The sequence below is a fragment of the Rana temporaria genome, chromosome 13, assembly GCF_905171775.1.
Source record: "Rana temporaria chromosome 13, aRanTem1.1, whole genome shotgun sequence".
NCBI lineage: Eukaryota > Metazoa > Chordata > Amphibia > Anura > Ranidae > Rana > Rana temporaria.
The window spans coordinates 96,165,707-96,183,347 of record NC_053501.1 but is presented as its reverse complement, the minus strand read 5'-3'; the positions used below and the strand labels follow the sequence as shown (position 1 = coordinate 96,183,347).

The 17,641-nt window shown below is 42.8% G+C and overlaps 1 protein-coding gene across 3 annotated transcripts in view; it reads left to right on the top strand.

Annotated features, from left to right (window-relative positions):
• Positions 1-4,968: 4,968 nt before the first annotated feature.
• The window catches only part of LOC120921091 (NACHT, LRR and PYD domains-containing protein 3-like), a 123,218-nt gene continuing 110,545 nt past the window's right edge, over positions 4,969-17,641 (top strand). For all 3 annotated transcript variants that reach the window (XM_040333736.1, XM_040333735.1, XM_040333734.1), the window contains exon 1: positions 4,969-5,217. In XM_040333736.1, the coding sequence (XP_040189670.1) occupies positions 5,187-5,217 (31 nt within the window). In that variant the 5' untranslated portion in view covers positions 4,969-5,186. The remainder of the gene's footprint in view (positions 5,218-17,641) is intronic.

Genomic DNA, 17,641 nt, shown 5'->3' with positions numbered 1-17,641 from the left:
AATTATATTGGGTGCTTCCACCCTGTATTTAGAATGAAAAAAATGAAGGAACACCAACCATAGGATGGACTATGGGTGTCCTAAGGTATTGCGGTGCCACGTCCTAGCATAAGTAGGGATTTTTAATTTTTGGAGGAATAATGGACTTTATAGGCACCAATGGTCAACATAAGGTATAAAAGTTTTTTATTGATACAAGCCCAGGGACCTGGGTAGTTGAATCAACAATTACAGTACAGAAAAACAATATAAAAAGACATATATTTTACTACATTAAAAACATTAGTAAGCATAGAGTATCTCTAAAATGCTAATAACCCAGGGGGGTTGTACAAAAACCACAAACAATCCACAAGGGACAACAACAACAGTTGGTGAACAAACGTAGACTTCAATTGGCGTTTTTTGATAAATAGGCTCTACATGTTTCGCATGTTACTGCTTCTTCAGGAGCTTAAAAAGAAAACTTTCTGGAAGGAAAAACATAGACTATTATTGGTTTCAGATTTTAATATATCATTGTATATTTTGTGAATAGAGACAGATAGTGTTCCTTGTGCATAAAAGCACCATAATAGATGACTCAGGTTGCCACAGACTGCCAAGAAAACGGTGCGAAAAAAGGTTCAGGTGAGGGAGGTGTAGGGACATGCCACATACCCATATAGATAGAGCAAATGTGTTTAGAGGTGACCCGTCTTCGCCAATATAAAGAGTTGGCGAGTAATTACTGGTGTGCCTAAATAGTGAGGCAGAAAAAAAGGAAAAGTATATATATATCTATATTGCCAGTGATAATAGAGGCAGGGAAAGATAATAGCGAAGCTCCACACGTCACCAGTAAAGAGTGATAGTTAACCGCTTTGTGTATAGAAAGAGGCGAGATTATATCATAGAAAATGTAGTGAACCTACCATCCACAATGATGGATAAGGAAAAATATATATATAAGATTTCCAATGGAAACTCTGGATCAATGGAGTAACAAGTTCCAGGTAACGAGATGGATATAGGTGTATGTTCTCGGACAGATATAGGCTGGGGTGTAAATCTGATGAAATAAAGGGTAAAAAATACTAATTAGGAGATAGGGCTTTTACATTGCATAAGTGCAAATAAAGGCCCCAAACCAGAGATCCATATATACATACCCAGATGTTTTTACCCTTTATTTCATCAGATTTACACCCCAGCCTATATCTGTCCGAGAACATACACCTATATCCATCTTGTTACCTGGAACTTGTTACTCCATTGATCCAGAGTTTCCATTGGAAATCTTATATATATATTTTTCCTTATCCATCATTGTGGATGGTAGGTTCACTACATTTTCTATGATATAATCTCGCCTCTTTCTATACACAAAGCGGTTAACTATCACTCTTTACTGGTGACGTGTGGAGCTTCGCTATTATCTTTCCCTGCCTCTATTATCACTGGCAATATAGATATATATATACACTTTTCCTTTTTTTCTGCCTCACTATTTAGGCACACCAGTAATTACTCGCCAACTCTTTATATTGGCGAAGACGGGTCACCTCTAAACACATTTGCTCTATCTATATGGGTATGTGGCATGTCCCTACACCTCCCTCACCTGAACCTTTTTTCGCACCGTTTTCTTGGCAGTCTGTGGCAACCTGAGTCATCTATTATGGTGCTTTTATGCACAAGGAACACTATCTGTCTCTATTCACAAAATATACAATGATAAATTAAAATCTGAAACCAATAATAGTCTATGTTTTTCCTTCCAGAAAGTTTTATTTTTAAGCTCCTGAAGAAGCAGTAACATGCGAAACATGTAGAGCCTATTTATCAAAAAACGCCAATTGAAGTCTACGTTTGTTCACCAACTGTTGTTGTTGTCCCTTGTGGATTGTTTGTGGTTTTTGTACAACCCTCCTGGGTTATTAGCATTTTAGAGATACTCTATGCTTACTAATGTTTTTAATGTAGTAAAATATATGTCTTTTTATATTGTTTTTCTGTACTGTAATTGTTGATTCAACTACCCAGGTCCCTGGGCTTGTATCAATAAAAAACTTTTATACCTTATGTTGACCATTGGTGCCTATAAAGTCCATTATTCCTCCAAAAATTAAAAAACAGTAAAGGGAGAGTGAGAATGTCGGCTGTTGCCCCTAGTAACGGAAGACAACCAGGGGGTGTCCACTGACGTGACGGGTCTTTTGCTATGTCGGTCCTATACAGAGTGACATTGGAGATTGACTTTATTGTTGCCATAGGCAATTACTGCACAGTTTGCCTGCTATCAGTGTTCAGCTACTGTGGGGCAGTTAGTGTGGAGACATAGGTCTGGTTAGAACCAGCTAACACCAGCGCGCCTGCTGATCTCAGCCTCTACCGCCAGGGGTCAGTGCATTGCATGCAGCATGGAGCCTGCTTATGAGTTCTTCATGTGCTGAACAGACGGAGAGCTGGAGGTTGGAGTCACCCCCCGGAGGAAGCTGACGGGTTCCAACCTGCTATGCACACCATAAGGCAGCTGAAGATGGCAGAGGGTGATCGGATGATGCCTGCTGTAGAGTGGATGCCTGATATGCAAGAGAGAACGCTAGTTCACACCGGCATTTGGCTGGAGATTCATGGAGGACTGGCCTTGGGGTTGATCGGAGGAGTGGATCGGATGTGTCTACTACGTCCCAAGTGCCACATCCCAAAGTTGGGAGTCACAGCTTGGGCCCGGTGCAGCCATTGTGGGGAGCCACTCACCCGGCTGGAACCTGTTCAGCAGGAATCAAGGTACTATACCACTAATCTGCTTTCAGGACTTTGTGTGCCACAGCCGCAGGAGGCTCGGAGGGCCGGAGAAGGCCAGGAATCACCAGCCAGAGGGGGAGAGGTGTTGTAGCCTGTCGAATCCTACGGCTCCCCTGCAATCAGTGGCAGACAGTGCAGACTCACATTGAGCAGCCGGGCTAGGCTGAATCAACAGCCGGATCCTGTAGCTCCCTCCTGCATGTAATCAGCGGTAGGCAGTGTGGGTTCACTGAGCAGACAGGCTAGGCTGAATCCACGGCTGGGATCGGATCCCGTGGCTTCCCTTGCGAGCCGTGGCAGACAGTACAGGCTTACATTGAGCAGGCTGCAGCCAGAGTTCGGATTCCCCTTCAATCAGCATCAGTGCGGGCTCACACCAAGCAGCTAGTGGTGAAACAGGCTGCCGACGGGAGGGAGATGCATCAGATTGCAAACTTGTCACTTCTGGAACAGTCTGTTCTGAATAATGTGTCAGGGTCTTAGGCAGATGAAAACCTGGACACATCATTCAAAAACCAGACTGTCCGAGTGAAACCTGTACAAGGGGCAACCCTAAATCCGTGTCCTCATCAGGGCCTGAACCCAGAGTCAGGTCCTACACCTCCTCCTCACTAGGACCCTGTGTCATCATGGGGGATCCCCCTTCTCTAGGATCAGGCATTGTTCATGGGCCAAGCTAGCAGGCAAGGCCAAGGCTTGAAAAGGCTAATTCTCGAAAAGAGCTCCTTCACTGTATTCTCCTCTTTCTCCCACCGACCACCAATGTAAGAAGCATTCTTCCCACTGACCACCAATGTAAGGAAAATTCTCTCCACTGACCACCAATGTAAGAAGCATTCTCTCCACTGACCACCAATGTAAGTAAAATTCTCTCCACTGACCACCAATGTAAGAAGCATTCTCTCCACTGACCACAAATGTAAGGAAAATTCTATCCACTGACCACCAATGTAAGAAGCATTCTCTCCACTGACCACCAATGTAAGTAAAATTCTCTCCACTGACCACCAATGTAAGAAGCATTCTCTCCACTGACCACAAATGTAAGGAAAATTCTCTCCACTGGCCACCAATATAAGGGACATTCTTCCCACGGACCACCAATGTAAGGGACATTCTTCCCACTGACCACCAATGTTAGGCCTCGTACACACGGCCGAGGAACTCGACGTGCCAAACACATCGAGTTCCTCGGCCAGTTCAGCCCTGAAGCCGCCGAGGAGCTCGGCGGGCCGAGAGCTCCCATAGAACAACGAGAAAATAGAGAACATGTTCTCTATTTTCTCAACGAGTTCCTCGGCGGCTCCATCGGGCCGAAAGTGTACACACGACAGAGTTTCTCGGCAGAATCAGGCTCTGACCGAGTTTCTCGCCGAATTCGGCCGAGAAACTCTGTCGTGTGTACGAGGCCTCAGGGACATTCTTCCCCCTGACCTCCAATGTATGGGGGACCTTCACGCGAGCAGTTTAAAATTACTTTTTTCCTTTAGAAATTTCATTTTATTGCAGGGACTGTTCTAAACACGGGAACAATGTGCCACTTTACAGGCATACTATAGACACCCCCCCCCCCCAGGTACGAAATTTATTTTGCTTTTTATTGTTTCACTTTAAGCATTATTAAAATCACTTCTCCCGAAAAAACTGAAGTTTTAAACATTTTTTTTTGCATTGATACATGTCCCCTGGGGCAGGACCCGGGTCCCCAAACACTTTTTTATGACAATACCATGCATATAAGCCTTTAAAATTAGCACTTCTGATTGCACCCATAGACTTTTAAAGGGTGATCCGCGGCTTTCGAATTTGCCGCGAACACCGCAAATTGTTTGCATTTCGGCGAACAGGTGAACACATGTACATCTAGGGTGTCCTGGCCCTAACCCTTTATTGTTCTTGTTAAGAGACAGTAAAGTTTTTGTTAAGAGACAGTAAATCTCTAGTTTGCAATCAAAAAGTGACTGGCGCCCATCATTCCATCTTGCATTACACCCACCATGCCTTGTTGCAACAAACTCCCTTCTATTCATATTAAAAGTGACATTATACAGTACAAGTGCTAAGAATAAAAGTCATATATAATCTAATAGCCCTAATTATGTTGTTAGGAGAGCTAGGACAAAGTCCATGAAGCATCTTATACGAGGACAAAGTGCACCCCTTCCTTAAACATTTTTTTCACTTTTCAGCATACAGATTTTTCCACAGACAGCACTTGCTGTGAAAATCCTCAGCACTGCAGGAGAAGCTGCAGTTCTCTTTTTTCACCTCTCCCCTGCTAGAGCGCCCAAGGTGGGTCATCTCTTCTGCACCCCCCCAAAAAATGGTGTGTTGGTGTGTCGATGTGCGGAATGATGGGAGAATTTTTGATTAAGGAGATCTAACACAGAGAGAAGATGGAGGCCTGTAGAGGAGCCGGTAGTTCTGGTAAGCAATTATGACGCGGCGACGTGCACGACGCTGTCATATAAGGAATTCCACGCATGCGTCAATTCATTACGACGCATGCGGGGGATCCCTTCGGACGGATGGATTCGGTGAGTCTGTACAGACCAGCGGATCCATCCGTTGGGATGGATTCCAGCAGATGGATTTGTTGTGCATGTCAGCAAATATCCGATCTGCTGGAATCCATCCCAGGGGAGATTTATCCGTGGAAAAAGATCCGCTGGCGTGTACACACCATAGGATCTACCCGCTGAAACCCATTTGCTGGGATTTATCTGCGGAAAGGATTCTATGGTGTGTATGGGGCCTAAGGAGTGGCAGAAATAAATGGACTTGTGTCCATTTACAAATGCCTAGTAGTGTTGAGCGGAATACGCCATATTCGATTTCGCGATATATCACGAATATATAGCCGAATATTCGTGAAATATCGAAAATCGAATATTCGTGATATTTAAAAAAAAAAATTGCGAAATTTCGCTAATGCGAATTTATTGCGAACATTTTGCGATTTTTTTTTTTTTCTGATTGGCTCTGATGCAAAAGAAGGGCGGAGAAAGTATTCTCGAATATTCGGAAATCGAATATTCGGAATATTTTATCAAAAAAAAAAATGTTGTGAAATATTTTGACAACTGTGGTAGGAGAACTCTGATTGGCTCTGATGCAAAAGAAGGGTGGAGAAAGTATTTGCGAATATTCGGAAATCGAATATTCGCGAATACTTTCTCCACCCTTTTTTTGCATCAGAGCCAATCAGAGTTGTCAAAATCTCGCAATCAATTTCGCATTCGCGAAATTTCGATAAAATATCACCAATATTCGATTTCCGAATATTCGCGAATACTTTCTCCGCCCTTCTTTTGCATCAGAGCCAATCAGAGTTCTCCTACCACAGTTGTCAAAATATTTCACAACATTTTTTTTTTGATAAAATATTCCGAATATTCGATTTCCGAATATTCGAGAATACTTTCTCCGCCCTTCTTTTGCATCAGAGCTAATCAGAAAAAAAAAAAAAATTCGCAAAATGTTCGCAATAAATTCGCATTAGCGAAATTTCGCAATTTTTTTTTTTATATTCGGAATAGGAATATTGTCCGCGAAATTCGAGATATTCGCGAATACTCGAATATGCCATATTCGAGCCGAATATTCGCAATACGAATATTTGTGAGCAACACTAATGCCTACCACCAATACAATCCGCAAAAAAAAGAGTAGAGTGGGCTGCCATCCACCAGCTCCGCTCATTGTGGCCCGCGACTGGCTACCAAGTCGATTAAGCGGCCCTCGATCTTCAAAAGGTTGGGCACACCTGATCTAATTAGTTTTAGGAAAGTATAACTATATGAAAGAACAAATGATGAATATATCTAATCTTTTAATCAAGAAATAGTTACTTTTCTTACATATTTTTTAGATACATGCGTGAATGTGTTTGCTTTATTTTAACTGACAAAAGATTTTTATTTCTGTCCGTCCAGTCCTGAGATTTGCACAACTTTGTTATACATAGTTTGTAAGGTTGAATAACGACACCAGTCCATCTAGTTCAACGTGCGTGCATGCGTGTGTGCTGGCTAAGATGCCCATCTAATGCCCGTAAACACGATCTGAATTTTCCGATCGTGTGTAGCCCCATCTGAGTTTTTTCATCGAAAATTCAGATGAATTCCATCGGAGTTTAGATATAGGACATGTTCTATTTTTTTCCGATGGATTTCCTGTCGGAATTCCGATGTGATTTGGCCGGGCAAAAGCCTGATGGTGTGTACGCAGCATAAGAGTTTTTTTTTTAACCACTTCCATACAGGGCACTTATACACCTTCCCGCCCAGACCAATTTTTAGCTTTCAGTGCTGTTGCACTTTAAATTACAATTGCGCTGTCATGCTACACCCAAACTAAAAAAAAATAATTTTGTACCCACAAATAGAGCTTTCTTTTGTTGGTATTTGATCACCTCTGGGATTTTTATTTTCTGCAAAAAATAAATAAAAAAATGACCGAAAATTTTGAAAAAAAAAAAAAAAATTGTTTCCGTTATAAAACATTGTAAATAAGTAAGTTTTCTCCTTCACTAATGGGCACTGATGGTACTGCACTGACTGGCACTGATAAGGTGGCACTGATGGGCACCGATGAGGTGGCACTGATGTGGTGGCATTGATGATGGGCACTGATGGGCGGCACGGATAGGCGGCACAGATGGGCACAGATAGGCGGCACGTATGGGCAGGGATAGGCGGCACGTATGGGCAGGGATAGGCGGCACCGATGGGCAGGGATAGGCAGCATGGATGGGCAGGGATAGGCGACATGTATGGGCACTGATAGGTGGCATGGATAGGTACTGATAGGCGGCATGGATGGGCACTGATAGGCGGCATGGATGGGCATAGATGGGCACTAACTAATGTGTTGTACTAATGGATGCCAATCAGTGCCAAACAATGCCTGCCAATCAGTGATGCCCATTGTGGGCACTGATTGGCATCCATTGTGGCACTGATTGGCATCCATTATGTGTCATCCCTGGTGGTCTAGGGTGGCATACCTTTGATTTAAATCCCTGGTGATCTAGTGGAATCCCTGGTGGTCCAGTGGGCATCCTCAGGGGGGGCTGTGCTGATAATCGATCAGCACAAACCCCCCCTGTCAGAGGAGCAGCAGATCGGCTCTCCTCTACTCGCGTTTGACAGACGTGAGTGAGGAAAAGCCGATTACCGGCTTTTGCTGTTTACATCGTGATCACGTCATGTGACGTCCAGTCAGGATTCTACAACCACTTTGCCTCCGTCAATCTATCATTGGCGGGCGGCAAGTGGTTAAACTATCAATACTTCCCACTGACACCACCGATTGTGGGAGTAAGTTCCACTTTCTTTCCGTTCTAACAGTCACCTGTACAAAAAATCCAGCATTGTCCTGTGCAGTCCACGATTTGGGTGATATACTATAGCCCTGCTCCCTCACAACAATAACTGTCCTCTTGGGCTGGCTGCCTCTTCTGGGCTCACTTATATACAATTTAGTGCACTAGGGACTAGCTCAGTATATACCTTAATTAGCAGCAGCTGAATGAGACCCAAAGTCCTAGTGGGGAAATATAATATGTAGCACCCTCCTAGGTAGGTGTTCTGTCTCAAGGACATTCAGCTAAACAGGCTTCTTATCCCATAAACTTCAAATACCATATTTCGTTGATCTCAGTTTATTAGAACAAGCTAGGTGAAACTTCAAAATAACAGAAATAGACCTTAATAAGTACACTATTGTATACAATACAGCAGCCCTCAAAAATTCCACTCGCCTGCTCGCGTTTGGCTATTTAAGTAGGGTGAGTGGAGAAGGCAGAAGCAGCCAGGATGCTGCTGAGGGAGTAGAAGAAGTGCTTGGTGGATGCTAAGGGGATAACCCCCAACCGTCCTGGCTTGCTAGCAATCTCTGCTCTCGACCCTCCTCAATGCAGACACGGATCGCACAATTTTCCGGCCAGCTCTGCTCCTTCTCCCGCTTTCTGCCCTGGTCTCAGCGGCTCCCCTGGTAAAGAATCCTGAAGCCCCTGCATCATGTTTTTATTTGCAGCTTTTTTTGTGCGAGCGCCAGGCACCCAGGGCATATGCCCCACATTTGCTGGTGGGTGTCCGGGCGTGGGGCCGCAACCGCCCGCATTGCTGTTCCAGTCCGAGGCGCTTTCTTTCTCTGACTGTCGGGACTGTAGCATGAAAGCCGAGTGAAGTGCTGTGAAACTTCTCAACAGCTCTGTGCTACAGTCACCACAGTTGAAGCTCTGTCAGCGGCAATGTGCTGAAGAAAAGAAAACAGCATGGTGCCTGCTGTATTCTATATTTGCAAGAGGTGACAGAGCTTCTGGGGGGTTATTCTTGAGAGCTTGGGGTGATTAGTGAGAGAGCTGGGGAGTATTATTGAGAGACCTGGGGGGTATTATTGAGAGACCTGGGGGGTATTATTGAGAGACCTGGGGATGTATTAGTGAGAGAGCTGGGGGTATTAGTGAGGAGGATACAGCAGTAGTAGTTGGAACAATTATCAACTCGAGGCTCGACTATGCAAACTCCCTATACCTCGGACTCCCCAAATACCAGATTTCTCGTCTACAAGTCGTCCATAACACGGCAGCCAGACTGATGACAGGAAAAAAAACTGGGAATCAATCACTCCGTCCCTGAGGACCCTTCATTGGCTAGCCGTAAAGGATTGAGTCACACTCAAGGACCTCTACCTCACTCACAAATGTACACAAGGAATCACCCCTCTATATTTATGCGAGAAAATAAAATACTACAACCCCAATCGCATTCTTCGATCAACCAATCAAAATCTACTTCAAATCCCCAAGTCCGCTACAAATCAAAAGGAGAACGAAGATTCGCAGTCCAAGGACCCCAGCTGTGGAACGCGCTACCAACTAACATCCGAATGGAAGAAAATGGCGGTGATCAGCGATTTTTTTTTTATCGGGACTGCGATATTGCGGCAGACAGATCGGACAATTTTGACACATTTTTGGGACCACTGACAAATTATAAAGTGATTAGTGCTATAACAATGCACTGTTTACTGTATAAATGTCACTGGCAGGGAAGGGGTTAACACTAGGGGGCGATGAAGGGGTTAACTGTGTTCCCTAGGTGTGTTCTAACTGTGGGGGGATGGGACTTACTAGGAGTAGAGAGAAATCAGTGATCATACACGGTATGAACACACGATCAGTCTCCTCTTCCCTGAGAGAACCTTGATCTGTGTGTTCACAGAGGTTTTGTGGCCCTGGCGGTTGAGAGAATTTGCTCCTTGATATGGAAAAAGTGAATGCGAGCCAAGACATCCCTCGGAACGTATTTACGTATTTAAGTTGCTGCAAGTAAGGAGTAACCTTGTTCGCTTTAACTGTTTCCGGGATACCTCTAAATTTAATATTATTTCACCTAGAGCGATCCTCTAAATCTGCCAGTTTCATCTTTTTTTTTTTTTATATAATTATTTATTTTTTTCATTTTCTGTATATTGCTTAACATCACTTACATATAAAACCAACTTCCATCAAAGACAATGAACATTACATTTATAAATGCAAACACGACAAATACATAAAATTAACCACTTGACAACTGGGCACTTAAACCCACTTAATAACCAGACCAATTTTCAGCTTTCGGTGCTCTCACATTTTGAATGACAATAACTCAGTCATACAACACTGTAACCAAATGAAATTTTTGTCCTTTTTTTCCCACAAATAGAGCTTTCTTTTGGTGGTATTTGATCACCTCTGCGGTTTTTATTTTTTTCGCTATAAATGAAAAAAGAACGAAAATTTTGTAAAAAAATGAATTTTTCTTCATTTCTATTATAAGATTTTGCAAAAAATGAATTTTTCTTCATAAATTTGGCCTAAAATGTATACTGCTACATATCTTTGGTAAAAAAAAAAAAAAAATTGGGATATTATTTAGTCTGGGTGAAAGTTATAGGGTCTACAAGCTATGGTACCAATTACTGAAAATTGATCAATTTGATCACATCTGATGTACTGACAGCCTCTCTCATTTCTTGAGACCCTAACATGCCAGAAAAGTACAAATACCCCCTAAATGACCCCTTTTTGGAAAGAAGACATTCCAAGGTATTTAGAAAGAGGCATGGTGAGTTTTTTGAAGTTGTCATTTTTTCCCACAATTCTTTGCAAAATCAAGTTTTTTTTTTTTTTTTTTTTTTCCCACAAAAGTTTCATATTAGCAGGTTATTTCTCACACACAGCATATGCATACCACAAATTACACCCCAAAACACATTCTGCTATTCCTCCCGAGTATGGCGATACCACATGTGTGAGACTTTTACACAGCGTGGCCACATACAGAGGCCCGACATGCAGGGAGCACCATCAGGCGTTCTGGAACACCCAGACCAATTCTGACATTCCTCTCCTACATGTAAAAATCATCATTTATTTGCTAGAAAATTACATAGAACCCCAAAACATTATATATGCTTTTTTAGCAAAGACCCTAGAGAATACAATGGCGGTCGTTGCAACTTTTTATCGCGCATGGTATTTGCACAGCCATTTTTCGAACGCATTTTTTTGGGAAATAAAACAGTTTTGTGCTTTTTAAAAAAAAAAACATTAAAGTTAGCCCAATGTTTTTGCATAATATGAAAGACGAAGTTACGCCGAGTAAATAGATACCCAACATGTCACCCTTCAATATTGCACACGCTTGTGGAATGGCGCCAAACTTCGCTACTTAAAAATCCCCATAGGTGACGTTTTAAATGTTTTTACTGGTTACATGTTTTTAGTTACAGAGGAGGTCTGGGGCCAAAATGATTGCTCTCGCTCTAACGTTCGCAGCGATACCCCACATGTGTGGTTTGAACACCGTTTTCATATGTGGGCGGGACTTACGTACACATTCGCTTCTGTATACGAGCACGCGGGAACAGGGGCGCTTTAAATATTTTTTTTTATTTTTATTGTTCATTTTACTTAATTTATTTTAGTTTGACACGTTTTTCCCCAAAAATAAATGTTTTGATCACTTTTATTCCAATTACAAGGAATGGAAACATCCCTTGTAATAGGAATATAGCATGACAGGTCCTCTTTACAGTGAGATATGGGGTCAATAAGACCCCACATCTCACCTCTAGGCTGGGAAGCCTGAAAAAAAACAAGAAAAAAAACGATCCTGGCTTCGATCGCAGCGGTGAGTCAGAAGAAGCACCGGAGGGCGAAGGGAGTGGGGACGTCCCTTTTTGCCTCCCGTAAGAACGATCAAGAGGCGGAACAGCCACCATGATTGTTCTTATGGTGTAGAGAATCGCCGGCTGAAAAAAATGATATCTGAATGATGCCTGTAGCTGCAGGCATCATTTAGATATCCCTGCACAAAGTAAAGGAGCTCATATGACGTGGGCGGGAAGTGGGTAAAACACATTTTTTTCCCCAGAGTATTTTCTGGGTATTGCAAAGTATTGGCCGGGGTATTGCAAAGTATTGGTGCGGGGGTATTGCAGAGTATGGTGCGGGGGTATTGCAGAGTATGGTGCGGGGGTATTGCAGAGTATTGGTGCGGGGGTATTGCAGAGTATTGGTGCGGGGGTATTGCAGAGTATTGTGCGGGGGTATTGCAGAGTATTGTGTGGGGGGTATTGCAGAGTATGGTGCGGGGGTATTGCAGAGTATTGGTGCGGGGGTATTGCAGAGTATGGTGCGGGGGTATTGCAGAGTATTGTGTGGGGGGTATTGCAGAGTATTGGTGCGGGGGTATTGCAGAGTATTGTGTGGGGGGTATTGCAGAGTATTGTGTGGGGGGTATTGCAGAGTATTGTGTGGGGGGTATTGCAGAGTATTGTGTGGGGGGTATTGCAGAGTATGGTGCGGGGGTATTGCAGAGTATTGTGTGGGGGGTATTGCAGAGTATTGTGCGGGGGGTATTGCAGAGTATTGTGCGTGGGGTATTGCAGAGTATTGTGCGTGGGTATTGCAGAGTATTGCGCGGGGGTATTGCAGAGTATTGTGCGGGGGTACTGCAGAGTATTGCTCAAGGGGTACTGCAGAGTACTGGCAGGGGGTACTGCAGAGTACTGGCAGGGGGTACTGCAGAGTATTGCGCGGGGGTATTGCAGAGTATTGCGCGGAGGTATTGCAGAGTATTGCGCGGGGGTATTGCAGAGTATTGCGCTGGGGTATTGCAGAGTATTGCGCGGGGGTATTGCAGAGTATTGCGCGGGGGTATTGCAGAGTATTGCGCGGGTGTTTTGCAGAGTATTGCGCGGGTGTTTTGCAGAGTATTGCGCGGGTGTTTTGCAGAGTATTGCGCGGGTGTTTTGCAGAGTATTGCGCGGGTGTTTTGCAGAGTATTGCGCGGGTGTTTTGCAGAGTATTGCGCGGGTGTTTTGCAGAGTATTGCGCGGGTGTTTTGCAGAGTATTGCGCGGGTGTTTTGCAGAGTAATTGCGCAGGGAAGGCAGAGCATTGCAGAGTATTGTGCAGGGAAGGCAGAGTATTGCAGGGGTTAATGCAGAGTATTGCACAGGGAAGGCAGAGTATTGCAGGGGTTAATGCAGAGTATTGCACAGGGAAGGCAGAGTATTGCAGGGGTTAATGCAGAGTATTGCACAGGGAAGGCAGAGTATTGCAGGGGGTTAATGCAGAGTATTGCACAGGGAAGGCAGAGTATTGCAGGGGTTAATGCAGGGATGGCTGAGCAGGGATGGATGGATCTGTGACTGCAATAGTCACAGATCCATCCCACACTGCTGCTGCCATCCGCGCTCTCCTCTCACACTGTACCGATCGGTACAGCGAGAGGAGGGAGGAACCGGCGTCATCAAATGACGCCGGTTTGTTTACCTGTGATCGCGCCGTCATTGGACGGCGCGATCACATGGTAAAAGACCGCCGTTGCCGGTCAATTACCGTGATCTGTGTAGCGCCGGGTCTCATAGACCCGGCGCGCACAGAATTTTCTGTGTGCGCGCCCGAGGCGGCGCGCATTACTGCTTCTGGTGGGCGCCGTTTCAGAACGGCGACCCCCAGTTAAGCAACCACCTTGCCGCCGTTTGTAGACGGCGGCTGGTGGTTAAGTGGTTAAAGAAAAAAAAAAAAAGGAAGAGGAAAAAAAAAAAAAAAACACGACAAAAACAAGAAAGGGAAGGAAATAAATAAATAAATAAATAAATAAAAAAAAAAAAAAAAAAAAAAAAGGGGGGGAAATGGAGTAAATCACTTAATATACCTTCCTCCTCCTCTCCCTTCCTCCATAGAAACTGTTCCCTATTTGGGTATTCCCTCCTTTCTTCTCTTCTATTCTTGTGTCCCTATCGTGTTTTTCGTGTTTATATCGTGTTTTATCATAATAGTGTTTCCTATTTCCTAGTGAAGAAAAAAAAAAAAAAAAGGAGGGGGGTTTTGTGTACTGGAATGTATATACACGCACCCCCATACATGTCTACGTACCTTCCTGTATATATATTACTTTAAAGACCCATACGGGTTTATTTTATTTGTGCTATCTATATATCTGTGTTTATTATGTGTATATTAACCTGTGTCTCTAGTGTTTGAAGTGTTCTTTATATATTTCCCTTTGTGGATGATTTACCTCCACCTAAGGAAAAAAAAAAAAAAAAAGGAAGGAGGGAAAGCCCCATTGTTTTTCCCCCTTCACTTTCTATTTCCTCCCATCTCCCCCCCATGGGTAGGGACAGTAAGGACGGGTAGGTGAGTAGGGTAAAGCAAACAACATTAAAAAAAAAAAAAAAAAATAAAGAAAAATGAATAAATAAAATAAAATGGTGGAAAATTCAGTCATCTAATATTGTAGTTTATCTTTCCCATTAATCGTCATGTATATTTTAGAGAGAGGAGTGAGTATATGTGGCTCAAGAACAAAAAAAAAAAACTAAAGGAGGAGACGGGGGATCGACTCCATTCATTACTCCCCTTATATCTGTGGGGAGTGGTGTTCCCAGTCTGCCCATACGTTGTTAAATTCATTCTGTTTATCGCTGCTCTTATACACCCATCTCTCTGCCTCCATTATTGAGTTAACTTCTTTTTTCCATTCCATAAGGGAGGGGCGTGTATTCTGTTTCCAATGCCTGGGTATTAACATTTTAGCAGCATTTAATAAGTGTGGTATCACACTTTTCTTATAACTAATCATAGATCCCGGTGTCCCGTGAAATAGAAAGTGTATAGGTGATAGTTCCATAGGTTGATTGGTCATCTTTTTTACCCATGTAGCTATTTCTTCCCAGAATGGTCTGATCTTTCTACAAGTCCACCAAATATGGAGGAATGTTCCCTTTTCTTTGCATCCCCTCCAGCAGTTTCCGTCTGCTGTGGGGTATATTTGGGCTAATCGAGCTGGCGTCTGGTACCATCTGACCATGAATTTGTATGACATTTCTTGGATTTTAGAGCTTATAGATGTTCTGTATGTTGATTCTATAAATTTTTTAATTTGTACTGATGTAAATGTGTAATTTAGCTCTTTTTCCCATTCCCTAATAAAATAAGGAATCGTGTTTTTTTGTTCGCTCAGAACCAATTTATACATTTGTGATAATAAATGATTAGGCTTCGATATTTTCACGCACATATTCTCAAATGTTGTAAGCGATCCTGCTGTCCTTACTTTTGGTTTTAATTTATTAAAAAAGTTTGTCATTTGATAGTATCTCCATTTAGCCATTCTCATATTCCCCTGGGATGATATTAATTCTGCTAGAGGCAATAAAGTTCCTTGCGGTGCGTATCTTGAGCACATAGTATTCCCATTAGATCCCCATATGCCCATTGCCCCATTTTCTTCCCCTGGTGGGAACCATGGGTATCCTTCTAATGGAGCTATTGGGGATGTGGGTGGTGCATATTTCCCATCTTTATTTAATCTGTCCCATATTGCTAGTGTATTCCGGGTCAACGGAGATGTCCATTTAGAGAGCCCCCTCTCTTTATTCGGTATCCATGGTGCTCCCTTTAAATCTCTTCCTGCCATAATTTTTTCGGCTTGAACCCATCTTTTATTTGAGGAATCATGGCACCAATTGAGTATACGTACCAGCGACATTGCTTTGTAGTACATAACTATATCTGGTAGTCCAATTCCCCCTTCCTGTTTATTTCTACGTAGCATATCATGAGCTATTCTAGATTTTCCGTCTTTCCATATGAAAGATATAAATGCTTTACGTATTTGTTTAAAGAAAACTTGTGGGATCGACATTGGTACTGTATATAGAAGATAAATTATTCTGGGTATGATATTCATTTTTATTACGTTGACCCTCCCGAACCATGTCAGGGGGTGGCCTTTCCATCTCTGGAGGTCTTTTATTATCTCTACTATTAGTGTTCCATAATTACGCTCATACAAGAGTTTTGTATTCGCTGTAATATGTATTCCTAAATAGTGTAATGATTCTTCTTCCCAGATGAACGGGAGGTTTTTCTTCAGGGATGTGGCCATTACAACCGGTACATTGCTTGATAGTACCATAGATTTATTGAAATTTATTTTAAAGTTAGACAGTTCTCCATATTTCTGTACCTCCATCATCAGTACAGGTATGGACTCGTGAGGTTTAGAAAGATAAAACAGTAGGTCATCTGCATATGCAGAGACCTTGTGTGTTTCTGCACCAATGTCGACCCCAGCTATTCGCTTATTTTCCCTTACTTTACACAGGAAGGGTTCTAGCACTATTGCAAATAATAATGGGGAGAGGGGACACCCCTGCCTGGTGCCATTCCGTATATCAAAATTTTCCGAAAGGGTCCCGTTTATCTTGACCCTCGCTCTAGGATTAGCATATAGTGCTAATATCCATCCCATCATCCGCTCCCCGAGACCTATTCCTTTTAATACTTCTGTCATGAACCTCCAGTTTACTCTATCAAATGCCTTTTCGGCGTCCATTGATAGTACTACTGTTGGTTTCTTCTCTGGCCGATTCTGTATCCAGTGGAGTACATGGAGGGCCCTGATGGTATTATCTTTAGTTTCTCGGCCCTTCATGAAGCCCGTCTGGTCGATATGGACTAATTGCGTCATATGATCTTCTAGTCTTATAGCTAGTATTTTTGCTAGTAGCTTGATATCTGAGTTCAAGAGGGAGATAGGTCTGTAGTTTGCACAGAATTGTGGGTCTTTCCCTGCTTTTGGTATTACCGTCACATGTGCCACTAGGGCTTCTGGAAGCAGAGGGTTACTATCTGTTATTTTATTGAAATAATTACATAAGGGCATTACCAGGATCTTACTATACTTCTTATAATATGCGTTGGTTAAACCATCTGGTCCTGGACTTTTCCCATTTGGTAGATTTTTTATTACCTTGTTTATTTCCTCCGTGGTTATCGGTCCTTCTAATTTTTTTATAATCTTTGAGGGCAGGGTTGGTAATTTAGAGTCTTTAACCACTTACCCCCCGGACCATATTGCTGCCCAAAGACCAGAGTACTTTTTGCGATTCGGGACTGCGTCGCTTTAACAGACAATTGCGCGGTCGTGCGACGTGGCTCCCAAACAAAATTGGCGTCCTTTTTTTCCCACAAATAGAGCTTTCTTTTGGTGGTATTTGATCACCTCTGCGTTTTTTATTTTTTGCGCTATAAACAAAAATAGAACGACAATTTTGAAAAAAATGAATATTTTTTACTTTTTGCTGTAATAAATATCCCCCAAAAATATATAAAAAAACATTTTTTTTCCTCAGTTTAGGCCGATACGTATTCTTCTACATATTTTTCGTAAAAAAAAATCGCAATAAGCGTTTATTGATTGGTTTGCGCAAAAGTTATAGCGTTTACAAAATAGGGGGTATTTTTATGGCATTTTTATTAATATTTTTTTTACTAGTAA